The sequence below is a fragment of the Macaca fascicularis genome, chromosome 7, assembly GCF_037993035.2.
Source record: "Macaca fascicularis isolate 582-1 chromosome 7, T2T-MFA8v1.1".
Classification (NCBI taxonomy): domain Eukaryota; kingdom Metazoa; phylum Chordata; class Mammalia; order Primates; family Cercopithecidae; genus Macaca; species Macaca fascicularis.
In genome coordinates, this window is record NC_088381.1 from 134,522,385 (window position 1) to 134,542,726 (window position 20,342).

General features: G+C 35.1%; 1 protein-coding gene across 44 annotated transcripts in view; it reads left to right on the forward strand.

The window, feature by feature from the left end:
* Positions 1 to 20,342, forward strand: part of GPHN (gephyrin) — a 734,620-nt gene that overhangs the window by 181,616 nt on the left and 532,662 nt on the right. For 43 of the 44 annotated variants that reach the window (XM_073997568.1, XM_073997563.1, XM_073997564.1 and 40 more), the window contains exon 2: positions 209 to 287. Coding sequence is in view for 30 of the 44 variants with exons in the window: in XM_045397540.2 (XP_045253475.1) it covers positions 209 to 287 (79 nt within the window). In the remaining 14 variants the exon portion in view is untranslated. Of the gene's footprint in view, positions 1 to 208; positions 288 to 20,342 lie in introns of those variants that run through there. The other variant, XM_073997570.1, reaches the window with a different exon arrangement.

The window sequence follows — 20,342 nt, forward strand, 5'->3', positions numbered from 1 at the left end:
GTGGATTGTTATTGAAATGTTGGCTGGTTTAGAATATTAACATTTGTTGCTAAATTCACCAGGCCTATAAATAAACCAATATTAATATTTGGTGAAAAATTTTTTTTAAAAAGCCATTTTTCATTTCAAAATGTCTTTTGGTCAGCAACAGCTTAAATGAAATGTAAACAAAAATTAATTTTTTTTTCTTTTCCCCATTCTTATTTAGTGAGTGATAGTTGCTTCAGGAATCTTGCAGAAGATCGCAGTGGGATAAATCTCAAAGATCTCGTACAAGATCCTTCTTTGTGAGTATTTTGCTTTCAGTATTAAGTATAAATTATTAGTGTTCCTTCTCTCAAAAGAGTTTTATCTGAAAACTTATTTAAGGTACAACAATTTTTTCTTTTCTAATACTGTGTTTTGCATGTATTGAAGTCTGACAGAAAAGTTTCTTTTTAGAAATAGAATAGATTTTAGAAGGAATGATATCATGATTAATGATCGATTTTCAAGGAAGAATGCTGATGGCTGATAATATCTAGCCAATGTGGCAGTAGCTACTAGCCAAGGAAGATGATTAGTAGTTGATTTGCTTGGGAAAGACAGATTGAATTTGTTTACAACAATTTGAAGTTTTTTGAATATATTATTTATAGCAATTATTTGTAATTATAATTAGAAATATAAAGTAGTTATTTGTGATAACAATATACATTTGAATATGTTAGATATATTTCTAATGTTTTACATATGGCACAGGAATTTGAGGAATTTTATAGATTTCAGTTTTTAATTTTTTTGCTCATCAGTCAGTCCCATTCTTTATTAGCATATCTTTCTAATACATATATTCTACAGTAATGTCACTTTCTATTTCATGAATTTTTTTACAGTTTTATATTTACTGATAAATATGCATACTATCTATGAACACACCTTCCCAATAATATCACTGTTTATTAAAAAAATTATTAAAACTAGTTAAGCCTGTGAAGCAGAGTAAAGAAAATTGAACGCTGCCAGGTGCCTTCTTTAATGACACATATAATGCATACAATTAAATGTGTCCTTATAGGAAATCCATCTCCCAGATCACATGTAATCTACCCTCCCACAGGATTCACTAATAAGTCATTGAGAATTTTGTGAGGAATAAACACAAGAATATCTTGAAGATTATTGATTCTTTAATGATTGACTACTCATGTTAAAAAATATTATGAGAGTGCTGAAAATGTATTGAATATCAAAGTTCATATATAATGTCATGAGTTCAGAATGCATTTCCAAGTCTACCTCTCTCCATTTTTTTCTTTTCTTGATCTTTCTTTTTCTAACTCAAAAGGATTGTGAATATTCCTCCTCCTTGATTTTTATCTCTATGAAGATAGACAGCTGTCCTTTGAGTCCTGTGAAAATTTAACCAACAATGTAATGATTCCGTTTGGATGTAAATATACCTAGTGAATAACATTTAATTGCATTATTAAGAGTTCTACTTTCCTTATGGATATGAGTGGAAACTTTACAGTTTCCTCAAAAGACTTTGCTTGTTTGAATGAATAAAATAGATTATTGGCTGGGCGCAGTGCCTCATGCCTGTAATCCCAGAACTTTAGGAGTCCGAGGTGGGTGGATCACGAGGTCAGGAGATTGAGACCATCCTGGCCAACATGGTGAAACCCCGTCTCTACAAAAAATACAAAAATTAGCTGGGCGTGGTGGTGTGCGCCTGTTGTCCCAGCTACTTGGGAGGCTGAGGCAGGAGAATCTCTTGGAACCCGGTAGGCAGAGGTTGCAGTGAGCCGAGATTGCGCCACTGCACTCCAGCCTGGGCGACAGAGCGAGGCTCCATCTCAAAAAAAAAATTATTATTGTATTATTTGTAAGATATATTTTAGTAAAATAAGACTGTATATCTGTTTAATGCAGCAATATGATGAGAAAAACTTGCTCATATGAACTCCAATTATACAAAAGATTTGAAGAATTACACTTGAATAATGGATTATAATAATCAATTGTCTTGTTTTGAGAAAACTTGTTGCTTCTTCCTGGAATGTAGAGTAACATTCATCATTCAACCTACCACTAAATTCTATATTTAATTTTAGTATTCTTAAAAAAAAAATTCATCTCAGACTACTTCATTGGAAGGACAAAATAATTCTCAGTGTACCTTTATTAAAACAGCCATAAATATCTTAATATAGCATCATTCTCTTAACCCGCCATTATCCTCTTGGATTAGTCTAGTATATAAGAATGTCAACATTCATGGAGAAAGAGTTTGTTTTTGCTCCTGCCTGCTTGACTTTCTAAGGAATTTTTTCTTTATTAAGAACTGTCAGGATATACTATTGATGACTTGAATTCGTATTTTAAAGATATATTCCCATTAGGTAAAATCTTCTAGAGAAAAAAATGCCCAATGTGGAAATATATATATATATATGTATATACTCATATTCATGTGTTGTTATGATGGGAAATATTTTATTCTGAGTTCCTGTCTGATTGCAGTATTTATTTAGTATGTACATTGTAGGTGAGGATTTTTTTTTTAAAGCTAGGTGTCTCTTTTCTGTCTCAGACTCTTGACATAAATGTTCACTACATTTCATTGATTCAGGTATACTAGATGGTCCTACATGGAGTTGAATTGTTTATGTTGCAACATTGAATAGGAAGTATATCAGAAATACTTTTGTTTTGTTTTTACAAAAATCTCCTCTTCGACCGGACACTGTGGCTCACGCCTGTAATCCCAGCACTTTGGGAGGCCAAGGTGGGCGGATCATGAGGTCAGGAGATCGAGACCATCTTGGCTAACACAGTGAAACCCCGTCTCCACTAAAAATACAAAAAAAATTAGCCAGGTGTGGTAGCAGGTGCCTGTAGTCCCAGCTACTTCGGAGGCTGAGGCGGGAGAATGGCATGAACCGGAGATGGAGTTTGCGGTGAGCTGAGATCGCCCAGCAGCACTCCAGCCTGGGTGACAGAGCGAGACTCCGTCTCAAAAAACAAAACAAAAAAAACTCCTCCTCAAAAAATTATTGTCATTTGATAACTACTCCAGACTAGTCTGATGGTTATTAAAATTGTATACATGTCATTTTAATACATGTTCCATATAAAAATTATTAGAATAAGATGTGTGTTGAGTGAATGCTTTGTATGTTAATGTGCCTGGTAGATTCGTATTATGATTCACCCACTTGAGCTGCTGATACTGAAAGGAGTTGATGGTAAATAAGAATTAAGAATTTTAGCCCCAATACTGTTAGAAAGGAAGACAGAATAATAGAGCAAGAAAAATTAGGCTAAGGAAAACCCAGGCTTATCTAGTCAGTATTGATACTCAGAGAAGTGTATTATATATCTTAATTAGATAAATGAGCTGATACAGAATTTCTGTAGACAAAGTACAGAAATAAAACTCTAATGAGTTTTATTAAGAATATATGATATAAAACAGTGTTTAAACCAAGAGTAGTCAGAGCTAGATGAGGGGCGTACTGTGTCAGAGATTGAAAGTGCAGAACCTAAACTGACTAATTCATACTCTAAATCTGTGTCAGGCTAATGGAACAATGATAGATACTCTGTAATTTACTTAAACTGTATGGTACAAACTCCAAGATTTTACTGCCATTGTAGTAAAACTTGTTACTGGGCTTGAATGAACCGAGTGAGCTATTGTGTGAACATGACAGAGAGATGCCATGGGAGAAAAAAATATGAGAAAGTTATGAATCTCTAAGCAAGACTTTCTGGTCTAGCTACTAACTTTTCAACTGTTGTAATCATAGGAGCAGAATGTGACTTGTGGCAAGATTGAGGTTAAGGGAATACCTGACAAACTCTTTTATTTGGGTAGTTACTCTAAGAATACTTGTTTCTATCACAGTCCTGTAGGTGTTGAGTGTAAGAGCAAGCAGAGGAACTTGACATTCACTTTTTGCTGATCAATGTGCCTAAGGGTTTGTTTGAATTAGTAATTTTCATGCATGCTTAATTTTGAAATAAACAGTGTAACAATGTGACTGTTTTAGTAGCTCATCTTCTATTTATGGTTATAAATATTTTGATGTTGATTTCCTCTGCTATATGTATCATTTATCAATTTGAGTTGTGTTATAAGAACTCTTGCTATAGTTGTGGTCTCAGTAGCGCATTGAAAGTGTTATCAAGTGTAACTTGATGTTATCTCTGTATTAGAAACTTATCTAATATGCTACATAATTTTCATGCATATAAGAAGTTATTCTTAGTGTGAGATTATTTTTCAAGTGGAGAAATACGTACTATGGAAGTTATTAAATCATTTGTGTTTCTTCTGGAGAGATAGTATTATATGCAAAAGAGGTACTCTATATAAAGTACATTATTTTGGATTGTATTCAGTTGTATTCTCTATAGAGGTAATTCTTAAACATACTTTCAAATCTCCATGTACTATGTGCTGCAGATAAGAAATACAACATATTACCATATTTATGCTTTAGATTTCTTATTGCTTATTTATAAGCTAGCATAATTATTTGAACTCAGACTCATTTATAAATATTATTAAAAGTTAGGAATCACAAAAAAGAAAAAAGTTAGAAATCAAAAGAAAAAGAAAGCATAAGAATGACAACTAGAGAAATCTGTACTATTTATGATGATGATGCTGATTGTGTACATGTGGAATGTGTCTCACTTTATTTAATTTGCAAAGGCTCTTACAAATTTAGGACCATTTTAGATGTGTGCTGTGTAAGATGGCTAGAGGAAGAATTTTTTTTAATGAATTCTTCATGGAAGAATTGGCCATCTCTGAATGTTATCATTCAGAATGCAGGATATTATGTGACTATAAGGATATTTCTTTAGAGTCAAATAGGACACATTTTCCATTGTAGGTATATACGAAATTTTGTTTATCCATTCATCCATCAGTGAACACTTGGGTTGCTTTCCCCTTTTTATTGCTGTGAGCAGTGTTCTTATGAACATGAGTGTACAAATATCTTTTTGGATCCTGATTTCAATTCTTTTGGATATATACCCAGAAGTAGAATTACTGGATCATATGGTAATTCTATATTCATTTTTTTTTTTTGGAAGGACCACCATATTATTTTCTGTAGCAGCTGCACCATTATACAGCTCCACTGGTAATGTCTGTCAGGCTTCTAATTTCTCAACGTCCTCACCAACACTTATTTTTTTAAATTGTAGTTATCCTAATGGGCATGAAGTGATATGTTCTTGATGTTTTTAAATGAACTTTACTTGCTTCTTCACATCTTGTCTTTAATAATGACTTTCATTGCCAGGCATGGTGACTCATGCCTATAATCCCAGCACTTTGGGAAGCCGAGGTGGGTGGATCACCTAAGGTTAGGAGTTTGAGACCAGCGAGGCTAACATGGTGAAACTCTGTCTCTACTGAAACTACAAAAAATTAACTGGGCGTGGTGGTGGATGCCTGTAATCCCAGCTACTTGGGAGGCTGAGGCAGGAGAATTGCGTGAATCTGAGAGGCAGAGGTTGCAGTGAGCTGAGATCACACCACTGCATTCCATCCTGGACAACAAGACTGAAACTCCATCTCCAAAAAAAAAAAAAAAAAGACTTTCATGCAAGTAATCAAGAGAGTAAAGAAAAAAAGGTGTTTTATATATTTGACTGTTTTGATAATGTATATTGTGCAGTAAATTGTATAAAACTGTGTTACTTATAGTAACTGTGTTTACGTAAACTAGAAATTATCTTCACTGTGATTACAAAGACTATAAAGCGCAAATAAGTCCATTGTAATTTTGTAACCATAGAATTTTAATTAGTTCATCTTTCCTGTTTGTATTGTTTGACTTGTATTTCTGTTACTCTTATTATACCTCATTGTAAAGGATTGCTTTTCGGAAAAAGAAATTTTTTTTTACTGGAAGTTATCAGCTTGAAAATATAGCTCACTGATTTAAAAACCACCACCACCTTCTAGTTGAAACGTTATTTTGTTACTATACATCATTTATACTTAATTATGGCATTTTATATTTAAGAACAAAGATAAAATTGGACAAAGTCGTTGTATCTAATTGTAAATTTTGTAGACACAAAAATTTTATTTACCTTTATGTACTTCTTTACTTATTTTACCACCTGTAATAGAATCTTTAATATTTTGTTGGTCCTGAAACACAGGCTCATCTCTTTGAGTGCACTTATCTTCACACTGCAGTCTGATTAAATGATATTTTGGGCCCTTGGATCATGCCATTAAATATGAAGGAAAGTCAGGATTGCTGTCTGGAAAGCAGTCATCTCTAAATTTAGCATATATTTATCTTCTGGTGTTAAGATAGGTTGCTATGGTGAATTGAGTTTCTTTAATATGCCAGTCAGCAGAGGATAAACAGTGGTTTCTGAAGAGGTTATTTTCTGTAGGGATGTGCATTTTCATATTGCATTTTCAGATAGATGAATTTAGTTATTGCTTTTTATGGACTATTTATAAAGTTTTCATATTAAGGTGTCTTTGAGAATTTTAACCTTTGTTAAACAAAATAGGAGAGTTTTTATATTGTTATTCTTTGTTTCCCTGTAGATAAATTTCATTGGATATAAAAATGCATTTTTTAATGGCAGGTCATTACTGATTTTTCATTTTGCTCTGCTACCAATAGTTCTTCCAAATCTAAGACAGCTACCAAAGCTGTCTTGTTTGTAATAATAATAGCGCTAACTGTAAGTTTTTTATTACATTTAATCAGCTTTTTTTTTGGTGCTACCTAGGTTATGTATTTATTGGTCTATGAGGTGTATATTGGGACAATACAGTTTAGTCTAGGCTGGTACTATGGTGTTATGGTACTGTTCTATATCAGGACTGTAAATCCAAAGATATACTTTGCTTTTAAGAGGACATTTCTTCATTTTCCTCTATTCTTGGGGATATATGTTTAACATTTAATGAGTTTGTTCATTTTATACTTTATTTAAAAGCATTAGTAGATTCTTATGTTCTTTAGCAATCAAGTTTAACAGACATAGTTCCTATAATCAGCAAACTTATGATTAAAGACGGATAATATCCAGGTTTTCTGCTTAAAGCATACAGATAACCAGTCTAGTATTTAAAATTTTTTTAATGAAATAATGTATCATTTTAGTTGATTCTTTCATTTTCAGGGTACAGAAACCTAATTCAAACTAGCTTAAAAAGCAAATCAGTAGTGATTGGCTTATGAAATTTAGGAATATTTCTCACAGAATAAGGAAAAAAACTTCAGATTTAGGTCAGTTGTGGGAACTTCAAGGAATAGAATTAAGAGTTTTGTACAAGTGGGCCTGTTTCTCTCATCCTGTACCATCACTTATTCTTATCTTTTTGGTCTTAGTCTCATTTATGGTAGTCAGGCTTTCTTCATTAAACCAGGAATATGGCTGCTAACTTACTGTAATTTCCTTCCTTACCATGGAAAAGTAATAATTTCATTAATCTTTTCATGTGCCCACACCTCAGCCAATCACTCTGGCCGCAACATAGGCTATTTTGGTTGACTAGTCATGGAACAGATATGCCTGTTGTCAAAATGCTGGAATACTGTAAGTAACTGGGGGAGAAGGTGATCCTCAAAAGAAAGAGTGATAGAAATTAAGAAATGTCCACTGTATTGATTCTTTGTTGTTAATTTAAGTAAGATCTTATGCATTGACAAGAATTTTTACCACGTTTGCCTTTACATGGTATGTCAGATAGATGTTGGTAATATTATCTGTAATAATTTTAAAGGACTAGATATGTCAGTTAATTGATAATAGTTTGCTATTTGCTGATATTGTTGACTATATAATAATACACACATATGAAGTAACACAGATGAATTTATTACTTTAATTACAACTTGCTAGACAGCAGATGGAATAACAACAGGTTATTTCTGTTTCTCTATACTTTCTATTTTAAAAGAGGAACTTCGCCACTATAAACTAAAAAGGAAAAAGAAGTCAAACATTCTCCTCATTTCATTATATCTTAACTGAGGAGTATTATTTTAGAGATATACCAAAGTTTAATGAGAGCACTATTGAAGTGTTCCAAGAGGATGAAGTCCTTAAAATGAAGCTTTTGTTAAAAAAATAAATAGAAGAAAAGAAAGTGTGAGGAAGAAAGGAAGGAAAGAAATAAGGAGCAGGGGGTAGAAAGAAAAGCTCATTATGAGAAAGAATGTACTCCATGAATATGTCATGCTGCTTGAAACCCACTTTAGTTGGAAGTGAACGAGAGTGTGGGAGGTTAATATGAATGTATAAAACAAAGTTTTGATATCTATGATTGCATTGTCTACTTGTATTTTATATTGCTGTGTAACAAATTATTATAAACTTAGTGGCTGAAAACAACACACATTTATTATCTCAGAGTTTCCATGAGTCAGGATTTGGGGCAAAACTGAACTGGATGCTCTTCTCAGTATCTCCCAAGAATGGAATCAAGGTTTTGGTTGGGTTGCATTTTCATCTGTAGACTTGTCTGGGGAAGAATTATATCTAAACTTATTAATATTGTTGACAAAATTCCTATCTTTGTGGTTGTTTGACTCTGAGGACCTTTTGCTGCCTACTCTATTTTGGATGTGTTCCCCAAAGTTCATGCATTGGAAACTTAATCCCCAGTGCAACAGTGTTAAGAGATGTAACCTTTAAGAAGTAATTGGATCATGACAGCTCTGCCCTGATGAATGAATTAATGCCGTTATCACTAAAACACTGCCCTTTGGCTAGTTACTGTCCACAGCTCCTATCACCTTTGCTACATAATGTTACTTAACCATGGGAATGCATACCATCACCTTTGGATATTCTGTTGGTTAGACGCAAGGCATACATTTTATCCATACTCAGGGGCTGGAATTACACAAAAGTGTGAATAAGAGGAGGTGGAATCATTGAGGGTCACCTTAGGGTCTTTCTGCCACACCACTTTTGAAATTTTCTTTTCTATACAGGAGTCATTTCAATTGATTTAACTCTTTCCAATTTAGAGTTGTAAAAAATTAAAGCTCCACTAAGTTGTGATTTATCCAAAGTTATAAAACCACATAGTAATGGGCCACCTGACAACCAGGCATTGTGCTGTTTCCACCTCAGTCTTAGTTTTGATTTCATTGTTTTTGTTACCACATTGATTTTAATTTTTGTTGTTAATTTTATCGAAAATATGCTGAATATATCTAAGTACTGGTCTCCTAGGCACTGGCATTAAAATGTTTGAAAACATTTTTTCTGTATTGCCAATAAGTATGATTTTTTATTAATTGTTCTCTCATGATATACTTAAAATATTTTATTAATTTTTGTATATAGGAGGAGGAATAAACTTTTTGGTTTCCTTTAGTTTTGATTCTTGTTGATAATCTGAAGAATGAGACTAAAGAGACTGTGAGACTGAAAGTGAGATTTAATAGCTGCAAATGAAAAACCTCAATAGAATAATGGCAGTTGAGTTCTGGATGTGAACTCCTGTATGGAATTTTCATTGGAAGATTATTGACTGTGGGTTGGGAAGAAATCAAACAGGCAGGCAAAGAAGTTTGCTAATGAAAAGTCTGCATAAGTATGCTTCTCCAGTGAGCTTCCAAAGATGTATAGTGGCTATAACACCTAGGTTTGCATAAGTATACTCTATGATGTTTGCACAATGAGAAAATTGCCTAAGGATGCATTTTTCAGAATGTATCACTGTTGTTAAGCAACATGTAACTGTATTGCCTTTTAAGAAACAAGATAATTTCGGCCTGTACTACTCAAATATGTATCTGTATCTATATCTAGGTAAAGATGGGGTCTCACTTTTTTGCCCAGGCTGGTCTTGAACTCCTGACCTCAAATGATCCTCCCATCTCAGCCTCTCAAAGTGTTGGGATTACAGGCGTGAGACACAGCATGCCTGGCCAAAATATTTTAACTCTACCAAAATTATGCTTATGAAGGTTATTCTCAATGTCAACTCTTCAGAAAATACATTGAAAATGCTTTCAGGGATCCTACTTGATTTAATTAGGAAAGAATGAAATCCTGTCTTGGCTGTATCTGTTTTGCATGTTCTGAGGAGCAAGTGTTAATAGATTTTTTAAAAATAGGGATGAATGAGGCTATCATTTTCTTTTACTACTGGAGTTAGGACTCTCGTTATTTCATATGCGCTTACAAAGATATTATACTTAAGCAGGCAGAGGGAATCAGTGTTGATCAAATTTAAATGCAGCCTTTAGGTTGCCAAGGAATACCTTTTTGTATTGAGCACCAACAAAGTGCTCAATAGTAGAACAAAACTGCTTGAAGAATAGGGAAAAGGCAGATTTTGCCAATATATATTCCCTATACATAGAGTCTCTTACTCCCTTACTCTCTCCATTACCCATTCTTTCGTTTAGTCATGAAATTATTTATCCATATGTTCATTCCTCCAGCTAGTTAAGGAATATTTTTGATGGGCTTAAACGCTGTGGTAAGTGGTAGTGATAGAACAGTAAACATGAACACAGTCTCTGTCCTTGTGGTGGTTATAATCTATTGAGAAATACAGACAGTACATAGACAATTATATTATGCTGTGAAAAGCTATGATGTGTGCTTAGAAAACACATACGAGGAGCACTTGGGAGATCCTTGGGAAAAATCCAAGCTCAGTCAGCTCAACCAGTCTTTCCTGATGGATTGCCTTAAATTCAAAAGTCAGGCTCCCTTCTAAACTTAATTCACATTTAATTTATCTCACACAGAAAAAAATATTAATAATTATCGTTTAGTGTACTGTCTAGGTAACAGCAGGGGCTGGTCCCCTTGAAGCTGCTGCCCAGTAATCTAATATGGAAATTTTCCCAGTTGAATAGAGGGAATTTAGTTCTTTATAATCTCTCAAAGGGTAGTATTTTTTTAATTTTAAACTCTCTATTGCTCTTAGGCTACAAATCTGTGTAGCATGTTACTATACTAAATATGGTAGTTGTAACACAATGGTAAGTATTCGTATATCTAAATACAGAAAAGATACAGTATAAAAAATAAAAAATGGTACACCTTTATAGGGCACTTATTATGAATGGAGCTTATAGAACAGTAAATTGCTCTGGGTGAGCAGTGAGTGAGTGGTCAGTGAATGTGAAGGCCCAGGATATTACTGTACACTATTGTAGACATTAAACACTGTACACTTGGCTTACAATAGATTTATAAAAAATAAAGTGTGCACAGTGTTAGGACAGCTGTGGTGTCACTAGACGATAGGAATTTTTCAGCTCCATTATAATCCTATGAGACCACTGTTATAAATGCAGCCTGTCGTTGTCCAAAACTTTATATGGTTCATGACGGTAATTTTAAAAGTAGGTTTTGAATATGGTATTTTTCTTTACTTTCTTTAAAGTTTTATCTTTCCATTTTTTATGGATTAACTTGAGAAAATATATTGCAGAGTGTGGTATGAATTAACCTTTGTATTATGGTGAGAGTTTCACTTATTCATCTGGGATGGAATGCAAATTTTTATAGTCCAGTTAGACTGGAAGTAACATTATTAAGTTAACTTTTTTTTGGCACAAATGGATGAAACACAATTTTAAAATATCTAATTTAAAAGTTTTCTTTTTTCTCTTCTGTCACTAAGTCATGAATTTAGGAGTGCTTTAAAAAGTCAGGGAATATTTATTGAGTACTTACTGTGTGTCACTTAATATGGTAGGGCCTGTAAAATAGTGGTGAATAATGTAGGCATTGTCCCTGCTGTAATTTGAGGTCTAGGTGAGTAAAATGGAATACTGAATACTGTTTTTGCTTCCAGGATAGCTCTGTGAAGAACAATAGCTTGTAAAAGTGGTAGATATTTATAATAAGATATAATCCAACAATCAGCTGTACATTCTGGTAAAGTATATTACATCTCAAAATGGTTAATTTCTTATATACATTATTTATACCTTAAATGTAGTTATTTCCGTGATTTATTCAGATCAATGACTCGGTAAAGATAATTGGATTCAAGAAAGCTTCCCAAAATAAGTTGTAATTCATCAGTTCTTAAAATACGATAGCAAGAGCTGAACAGTGTTTTGGGTATGACCTGGCTGTCACTGAGCGGATGGAGACTTTTGCTGAAATTATGTTTATTGTACTGCTTCTAATTATTTGTGAATTCACTTTTTTTTTCATGTATGGAGAGCCTGGTCAGCTACACTACCTTTCTTTCCATTTAGAGTTTACACTTAGGTGGTTTTTAGTATATTCAAAGAGTTGTGCAACCATCACCACTATCAATTTTAAAATATTTTCATCTTTCTAAAAGGAAACTCTAAACCATTAGTAGTCACTTCCCATTTTTCCCCAACCTCCTTCCCATAGGCAGCCGTTAATTTACTCTCTATCTCTGTATATTCACTTATTTTGGACATTTTGTATAAATCACAGAAATGTGGTACCTGGGGACTGGCTTCTTTCACTAGCATAATAATTTCAAGAGCCATCCATGTTGTAGCACATAGGAGTGCTTCATTTATTTTTATTGCTGAATAGTATTCCATTGTATGGATATAATACATTTTTTTTATTCATCAGTTGTTGGATTTTTTTTTTTTTTTTTACTTTGTGGCTATTATGACTAATGATGCTATGAACATTTGTGTCCCTGTTTTTAATGCAGAAGTATGTTTTATTGTGTGTATATACCTATATGTTGGAAAAAACTCTTCAGACCATGTTTTTCGTCTGCTCTCATGCCACCCCAACCATCATGAATACAGAAGACTTCCGTGGCCAATTGTGTGGTAGGGTTTTCCCCCACATACCAAGCAGTGGACACCACCAACTGGGTATCCTCTAATTCAGTTATGACATTATCTATTTGGAGATAGTTTCAGATCCCACAGGTTGGGGGTTCAGTCCCCAAGACTGCCCCACACACCAGTCACAAGTCTGAGCCTCTGGACTTCTGACAGATTACCTTCAAGTTGGAGTTCCCACAGACCCCTCTTTAAGTTCAATTAATTATCAGGAGAAGCTCAGGGAATTCAGGGAAACACTTACTTACATTTACCAGTTTATTATAAAGAATATTACACATCAGGCAAGGTGTGGCAAAAGGATATGGAGCTTCCATGCCTCCCTGGGTGCCACTACCCAGGAACCTTTACCTGTTTAGCTGTCTGAAGGAATGTTCCTTGAACCCAGTCCTCTTAGGTTTTTATGGAAGCTTCATGGTGCCAGCATTCCTTCCCTCAAGGTATAGGGTAGTACCCACAGTCAGAAAGGTGGGGGAAGATTAATGCCCTGCCTTGGGGCAGGTGAAAGGAAGCTGGGAGAGAGATTCTGTTTCCTATGGCCTAACACACTCAACATTATAACAAAAGACAGTAACTAGGGCTAGGGTAGTTATGAACCAGGAATCATAGACAAAAACCAATATATATCATGACCACAGTATCTGTTAGTGGAATTGTTTGGCATATGGTAACTTCATGTTTAACATGTTGAGAAAGTGCTAATGTTTTCCAAAGAAACTGATCCTTTCTTTTCTAGTGTTTTTTTCCTCCTATGATAAAATATACATAAGTTTTACCATCTTAGCCATTTCGAGTGTACATTTCAGTAATATTAGGTACATTCATATTGTTATGCAACCATCATCACCGTCTATTTCCAGAATTTTGCCATCTTTACAAACTGAAACTCTATGCATTAAATACCATCTCCCTCCCCAAGCCCCTGGCAACTACCATTCTGCTTTCTAGCTCTATGAATTTGACTCCTCTAGGAACCTCATATAAGTGAAATCATACAGTATTTCACCTTTTGTGATGGACTTATTTCACTTAACATAGTATCTTCAAAGGTTCAGCATTCATATGTGTTGTCACATGTGTCATTTTTTTTTCCTTTTAAAGGTGGCATAAGATTCCATTGTGTAGATATACCACATTTTTGTTTATCCATTCATCCATTAATGGACACCTAGGTTGGTTTCACCTTTTGGCTATTGTGAATAATGTTACTGTGAACATGGGTATACAACTATTGTTAGATTTCCTACTTTCACTTGTTTTGGTTATATACTGAGAAGTAGTATTGCTGAATCATAGGATAATTCCATTCTTATTTATTTATTTTTATTTTTTTTGAAACAGAGTCTTACTCTGTTGCCCAGACTGGAGTGCAGTGGAGTGATCCTGGCTGACTGCAACCTCCTCCTCCCAGGTTCAAGTGATTCTTATGCCTCAGTCACCTCAGCTAGGATTACAGTTGTGTGCCACCACACCCAGCTAATTTTTGTGTTTTTAGTAGAGATGGGGTCTCACCATGTTGGCTAAACTGGTTTGAAACTCTCACCATCTTGGCTAAACTGGCTTCAAACTCCTGACCTCAAGTGATCCGCTATCCACAGCCTCTCAAAGTTCTGGGATTACAGGTGTGAGCTACCACATCTGCCCCCATCTTTAATTTTTAAAGAAGTTACCATACCATTTCCTACAGTAGCTACACCATTTTACACTTCCATCAGGAATATATGGGGGTTCCAGTTTCTCCTCATCCTCACCAACACTTGTTATTTTCTTTCCATCCCTACCTCCTTTTCTCTGTTCTTCCATCCTTTCTTCCTTTTGCCATCCAAACTGAAGTGAAGTGGTATCTTATTGCTCTTTTGATTTGCATTTACCTAATGACTAGTGATGTTGAGCATCTTGTCATGTGCTTGTTGACCATTAGTATATCTTCTTTGGAGTTCATTCAAATCTTTTACCTATTTTTATTCAGATTGTTTTTTGTTTTTGAGTTATAGGAATTCTTGATAAATATTGTGCAAATCAACCCCTTATCCGAGATATGATTTGTAAATATTTACTCTCATTCTGTGAGTTACCTTTTACTCTGTTGATAGTGTCCTTTGATGCAGCAAATGTTTTTAATTCAGATGCTGTCCAATTTGTTATTTTTTTCTTTTGTTGCTTGTAATTTTGTTGTCATATCCAAGAAATCATTGCCATATCTAATTTCATGAAGCTTTTCACCTGTGTTTTCTTCTAAGAGTTTTATAGTTTTAGATCTTATGTTTTTGTTTTTTTTTTTTTTATCCATTTTGAGTTATTTTTTGAGTAAGTTGTAAGGAAAGGATCCAAATCATTCTTTTACATGCTGATATCCCGTTTTCCCAGTAGTGTAACATTTTAATTGCTTTGACATTTTTTCTTTATATTTTTGAGTGTTTTCTTACTGATTGCTCTAGGGGTTATAATAATAACTTAGTTACCAGAATCTACTTCAAATTTATTTGAATTTTGGTGAGATATAGAAATAGAACTCCTATTTAGTGCTATTACCTTGCCTCTCTTTTTGTGCAATTATTATTATACATATTACTTCTATGTTTGTTGCAAATCCAACAATACATACATTGTTATAATTACTAGGTTATATGATTTTATTTCTTTTCAAGAAGCTAAAAAAAAAGAGTATGTGTATACATCAGTATATGTATATGTATATGCTTATTTATACATACTGTATATAAATATGTATTATGTATAAATATACAATGTATACATATTCTTAATAAAAATGGTAAATAAGATTAATACAATAAGTATTACTTTATATATTTTAGTGTATATATACATTTTGGTTTCTTCATTTATTTCTAGGGATTCTAGTTATCATCTAGTGTCATTTCCTAATCCAATACAGCTTTCTCCTTCCCACCTTCTTTGTGCTGTTTTCAAATACATTTCACTTTTATGTGTTATAGGCCCAACAATGTTATACACACACCCACACACACCCACCCCACATGAGTACATTTTCTTTTTAAATCAGTTAAGAAAAGAGAGAAACAGAAAGATGCAGTTATACTATCTTTAATAATTACTCAAGTAATTACTTTTGTTTTTCATTGTATGTTTGTATGTGCGTATGTATTTGAATTACTGTCTAATGTCACTTCCTCTCAACCTTGAAAACCTTAGTATATCTTGTAAGGTGTATCTGCTAGCAACAAAATCTGCCAGTTTTTATGTGTCTGCGTATATCTTTGCTTTCATTTTGAAATATTGTTTTGCTGGATATAAGATTCTTGTTTGACAGGCTTTTTTTTCTTTCTGCATTTTGAGTATGTCATTCCACCTACTGCCTTCTAGCTTCCATTGTTTCTGATGAAGAGTCAGAAGTTAATCTTCTTAGAGTTTCATTTGTATGTGATAAGTTATTTTTCTTTTCTTGCTTTTGAGGTTTTTTCATTGTCTTTGTCTTTCAGCATTTTTACTATGATGTGTGTATGTGTGGGTCTCTTTATGTTTGTTTAATTGGAGTTGGTTGAGAATTTTGGATATGTGGGCCAATTTTTTAAAATCAAATTTTAGGAAGTTTTGGCTTGTTTTTTGGTACTTTTTATTGCTCCTTTCACCCTTTCTTTCTGATGTTTCTATAATGCGTATGTTGGTGCACTTAATGGTATTCCACATTTCTCTGAAGCTCTGTCCATTTTTTCCATTCTCTTTCCCTTTGTTCTGTGGTTTATGTAATGTCCATCATTCTATCTTCAAATTCACTTATTCTTTCTTCTGCCAATTCAATTTACTGTTGCATTCTTCTAGTTAATCTTTTGTTTCAGTTTTATGTTTTCTATCACCAAATTTTTTTTTGGTTTCTGTATTATAATTTATATTTTTATTGTTATTCTCTATTTCATGAGAAATTATCATACTTAACATCTTTAAGTATGGTTTCAATTCTCTGAACATAGTTATAAATATTTGAAATCTGTCTGCTACATCTGACTTATGGGACCTTTCATAGGCAATTTCTGTTGCTTGTTCATTTTCTTATTTATGGTTCTCCCACTTTCCTGTTTCTTTGCCTGTCTCAAAATTTTTTTTTGAAACTAGGACTGTAACAGTTGTTACAATTTTAACAGTTTTGGATACAGATTCTCTCCCCTGCCCTTCAGCAGTAGTAGTTAGTGTTTTTTTATATTTCTTTAGTGACAGCTGTGCTATTTCAGTGAATCTATTTCCCCAGAAATGTGTATGTAGCCTCTATTGTTCCTTAGAGGTATATGCATAGTCACCCTGGGATAACAGTGGTTTTATCAAGCTTACTTTGATTGTCTCTTTCCCTAATCTGCTAAACATATACTTGGTCATCCTTTATTGGGATTGCACTCACTAGTTATTGGTTGTTGCCTGATTGCTCTATTATTCTCAGCAATGCCAAGGGATGTCAATTGGTCCACAGTCTGAGACAATTAAATGTAAGTCTATCTGCAGAAATTGTTTTTGATATTGATCTATGAGTCCTCTTTTGACTTAGGAGATCTGTTCTTAACCATCTTTTTCCTGGTTGTTTCTGTCCAATTTCTAGGTCACCTAAGGTTCAGTATGTTACTGTTCTGGAGCTCCTAGCCCCCTCTTAATTGTGTACTATTAGAGTGTGCATTGTTTCATACAACAGTGTTAGACTTCAACTCCCACATGCTCTCTTCCAAATCAAGTCAGTCTTCTTAGGGAGAACTACTGAGTTCTTTTTTTCTCATGGCTTGTCCCTCTCTCTAATCAAAATGTCTGCTTTAGAGCTGGTAGCAAGTACAGTTGCTCACGTTTTTTTTGGGAAGTGACATCCTTGCTTTATGAACAGGGCACTGGGAGAAAGTGGTAGTCCCTTGTGTTCTCAGCATACCTCTCCTTGCTTTGAACCTGCACCCTTTGATTTAGCAGGGATGAGGGGAATAGGGACCTGATATTTGGGTCTGTTCCACATTGGGTAGAGACTTGTTTCTGTGAATGGAGTATGAATGATAAAAGGGAGCCCACACCTCGTCTGTTCTCATACTTCTCTACAGAGCTGAGGGAAATAGAAATGATGGTGGCCTGTCCCTCCCAAGGCTATACTATAGCCCTAGACTGGGATATATCGGGGACAAGAAAGCCCCATATTCTTAGCTGTATCCACCAGGAGTAGAGCTTCCATCGCTCTCAGTTTGGGGCAGAAGACAATTTGGAGAAGTTGATCTTGGCTCAAGTATCACAAACTGTCACTGTTCTTGTGGAGATTTAGGTTTTCTTCAATAAATGCTTCTCTAATTGTTGTTTTTGCTTAGTATAATTTTCAGTGAATTTAAATGGCTGTTTTTTCTTTTTGTAAGTAATTTGCACCACTTATGGTTAGAGAAAGAATTTGTGGAGCTTCTCTTGCCACATTCCTGAAGTCAGTCTCTCCCTCTCCCCCTCTCCTTTTCCTTCACCCTTCCTCCTTCCCTCTCCCTCTGTCTCACTCTTCCTCGCCCTCACTCCCTCTTCATCACCTTTGGGTTTCTGCAGTTGGCTGCTTAATATGATTAGATCCAAAAAATGCTAAGGATTCTACTTCTAATAGTTTGGAGAACACTGATAGTCCTTTCCATGAACTGTTTAGAGAGTTATGCAAAATAAATGCATTTGACATGAACTATTTAGAGAATTGTGCAAAATAAAGACATTTGTCACTCCTGATTCATCGCTCATGAGGGGCAAGGAGTTTAGTGACTCTGTATATAATACCTTTGACCATATGTGGAGAACCAAGGAACATAATGAAGCTGGTGGGTTGCTTCTAAATTCAGTGGACAAAGTGATGAAAGAAAATGATGAAGTCAAGGATTCTGTCTCCCAGCTTCAGAAGCAGATACTGAATCTCAAATCTGCTAAGATTGCCCTGAGTGAGAATCTTATCTCCTGCAGAGAAAGAGCTGAAATTGTGGAGAACAGACACAAGCTCTTATCATGCAAGTGACTGATGTGCACTGGAAGATGTGTGCACAGCCTTGCCAGTTGTCTACTGTTAAAGTAAAGGCATGGATTGGAAAAGAATGGGATCCTGCAACTTGGAATGGGGATGATGTGTGGGAAGACCCTAATTAAGCTGGGGACACTGAGTTTGTAAACTCTGATAAATGTTTTTTTTGCCAGAAGAAACAGCTTCCCCATCCCCAGTAGTGGCAACATCCCCTCCTCAACCCATGCTGCCATCAGCCTTTCTAGCTTTGTCTGAGGAGATAAACCCTGAGCTCCCCGAGGCAACCCTGATGGCTTCCACTGAGGCAGTTTCCAGGCAAAATAATGTTTGTTTTTCCTCAGGAGCCACCCACAACATCCCTGTTTGCTTCTAGACCTGTAACTAAAGTCCTGGCAGGCCCGTAGAGGTGAAGTCGAGAGTGTGGGAGGTGCACTACACTCGAAAAGAACTGCTTGAGTTTTCTAATTTTCTAACAGAGAAATCTGGAAAACAGACACGGAATGGATATTAAGGGTGTGGGATAATAATGGAAGGAACATAGATTTGGATCAGGCTGAATTTATCAGTTTGGACCCACTAAGTAGAGACTCTGCTTTTAATGTTGCAGCTCGGGGAGTTAAAAAGGATTCTAATAGTTTATTTTCTTGGTTAGCTGAAATATGGATTAAAAGATGGCCCACTGTGAGTAAGCTGGAAATGCCTGATCTTCCTTGATTTAATGGAGAGGGAGGGATCCAAAGGCTTAGAGAGATTGGGATGGTGGAGTTGATTAGTCACTTTAGACCTACGCATACCAGCTGGGAGGGTCTAGAAGATATACCACTTGACCAGTGCCTTGTGAAATAGATTTGTGAGGGCAGCACCTGCATCTTTCAAGAGCCCTGTAATTGCTCTTCTCTGTATGTCAGATCTAACAGTGGGAACTGCAGTCACTCAACTACAACATTTAAATACATTGGGGATAATTGGATCCCAAGGTGGCAAGGGCCAAATGGTGGCACTCAACCACCAAAGGCAAAGTGGGCATACCTACCGTAATGGACAGCAGAGGCAAAGCAGCAATCAGAATAGTCTGACTCCTGTAGAGCTCTGGCATCGGCTAATTAATCATGGTGTTCCTAGAAGTGAAATCGAGAGAAAACCTACTGCATTCCTACTTAGTTTATACAAGCAGAAAACTTATAGGTCAAATAGACAAAAGACTAATATGAATTATAAAACAGAAAATCATGGCCCCTCAATCAATTTCCAGACTTGAGCTAGTTTACAGACCCAGAACCTGTTGAATGAAGGGAAGGTTGGATCCCCTTGAGGAAAGACTCTACATTACCAACAATTTATGCAGTGAATCTTTCCCTCAGCCTTCAAGTAGACCTCTGGCCTTTTACTAGGGTAACTGTGCATTGGGAAAACGGAAATGATCAGGCATTTCAGGGACTACTGGACACTAGCTCTGAGCTGAAATTGATTCCAGGGGAACCAAAACGTCATTGTGATTCTCCAGTTAAAGTAGGGGCTTAAGAAGGTCAGGTAATTTAATGGAGTTTTAGCTC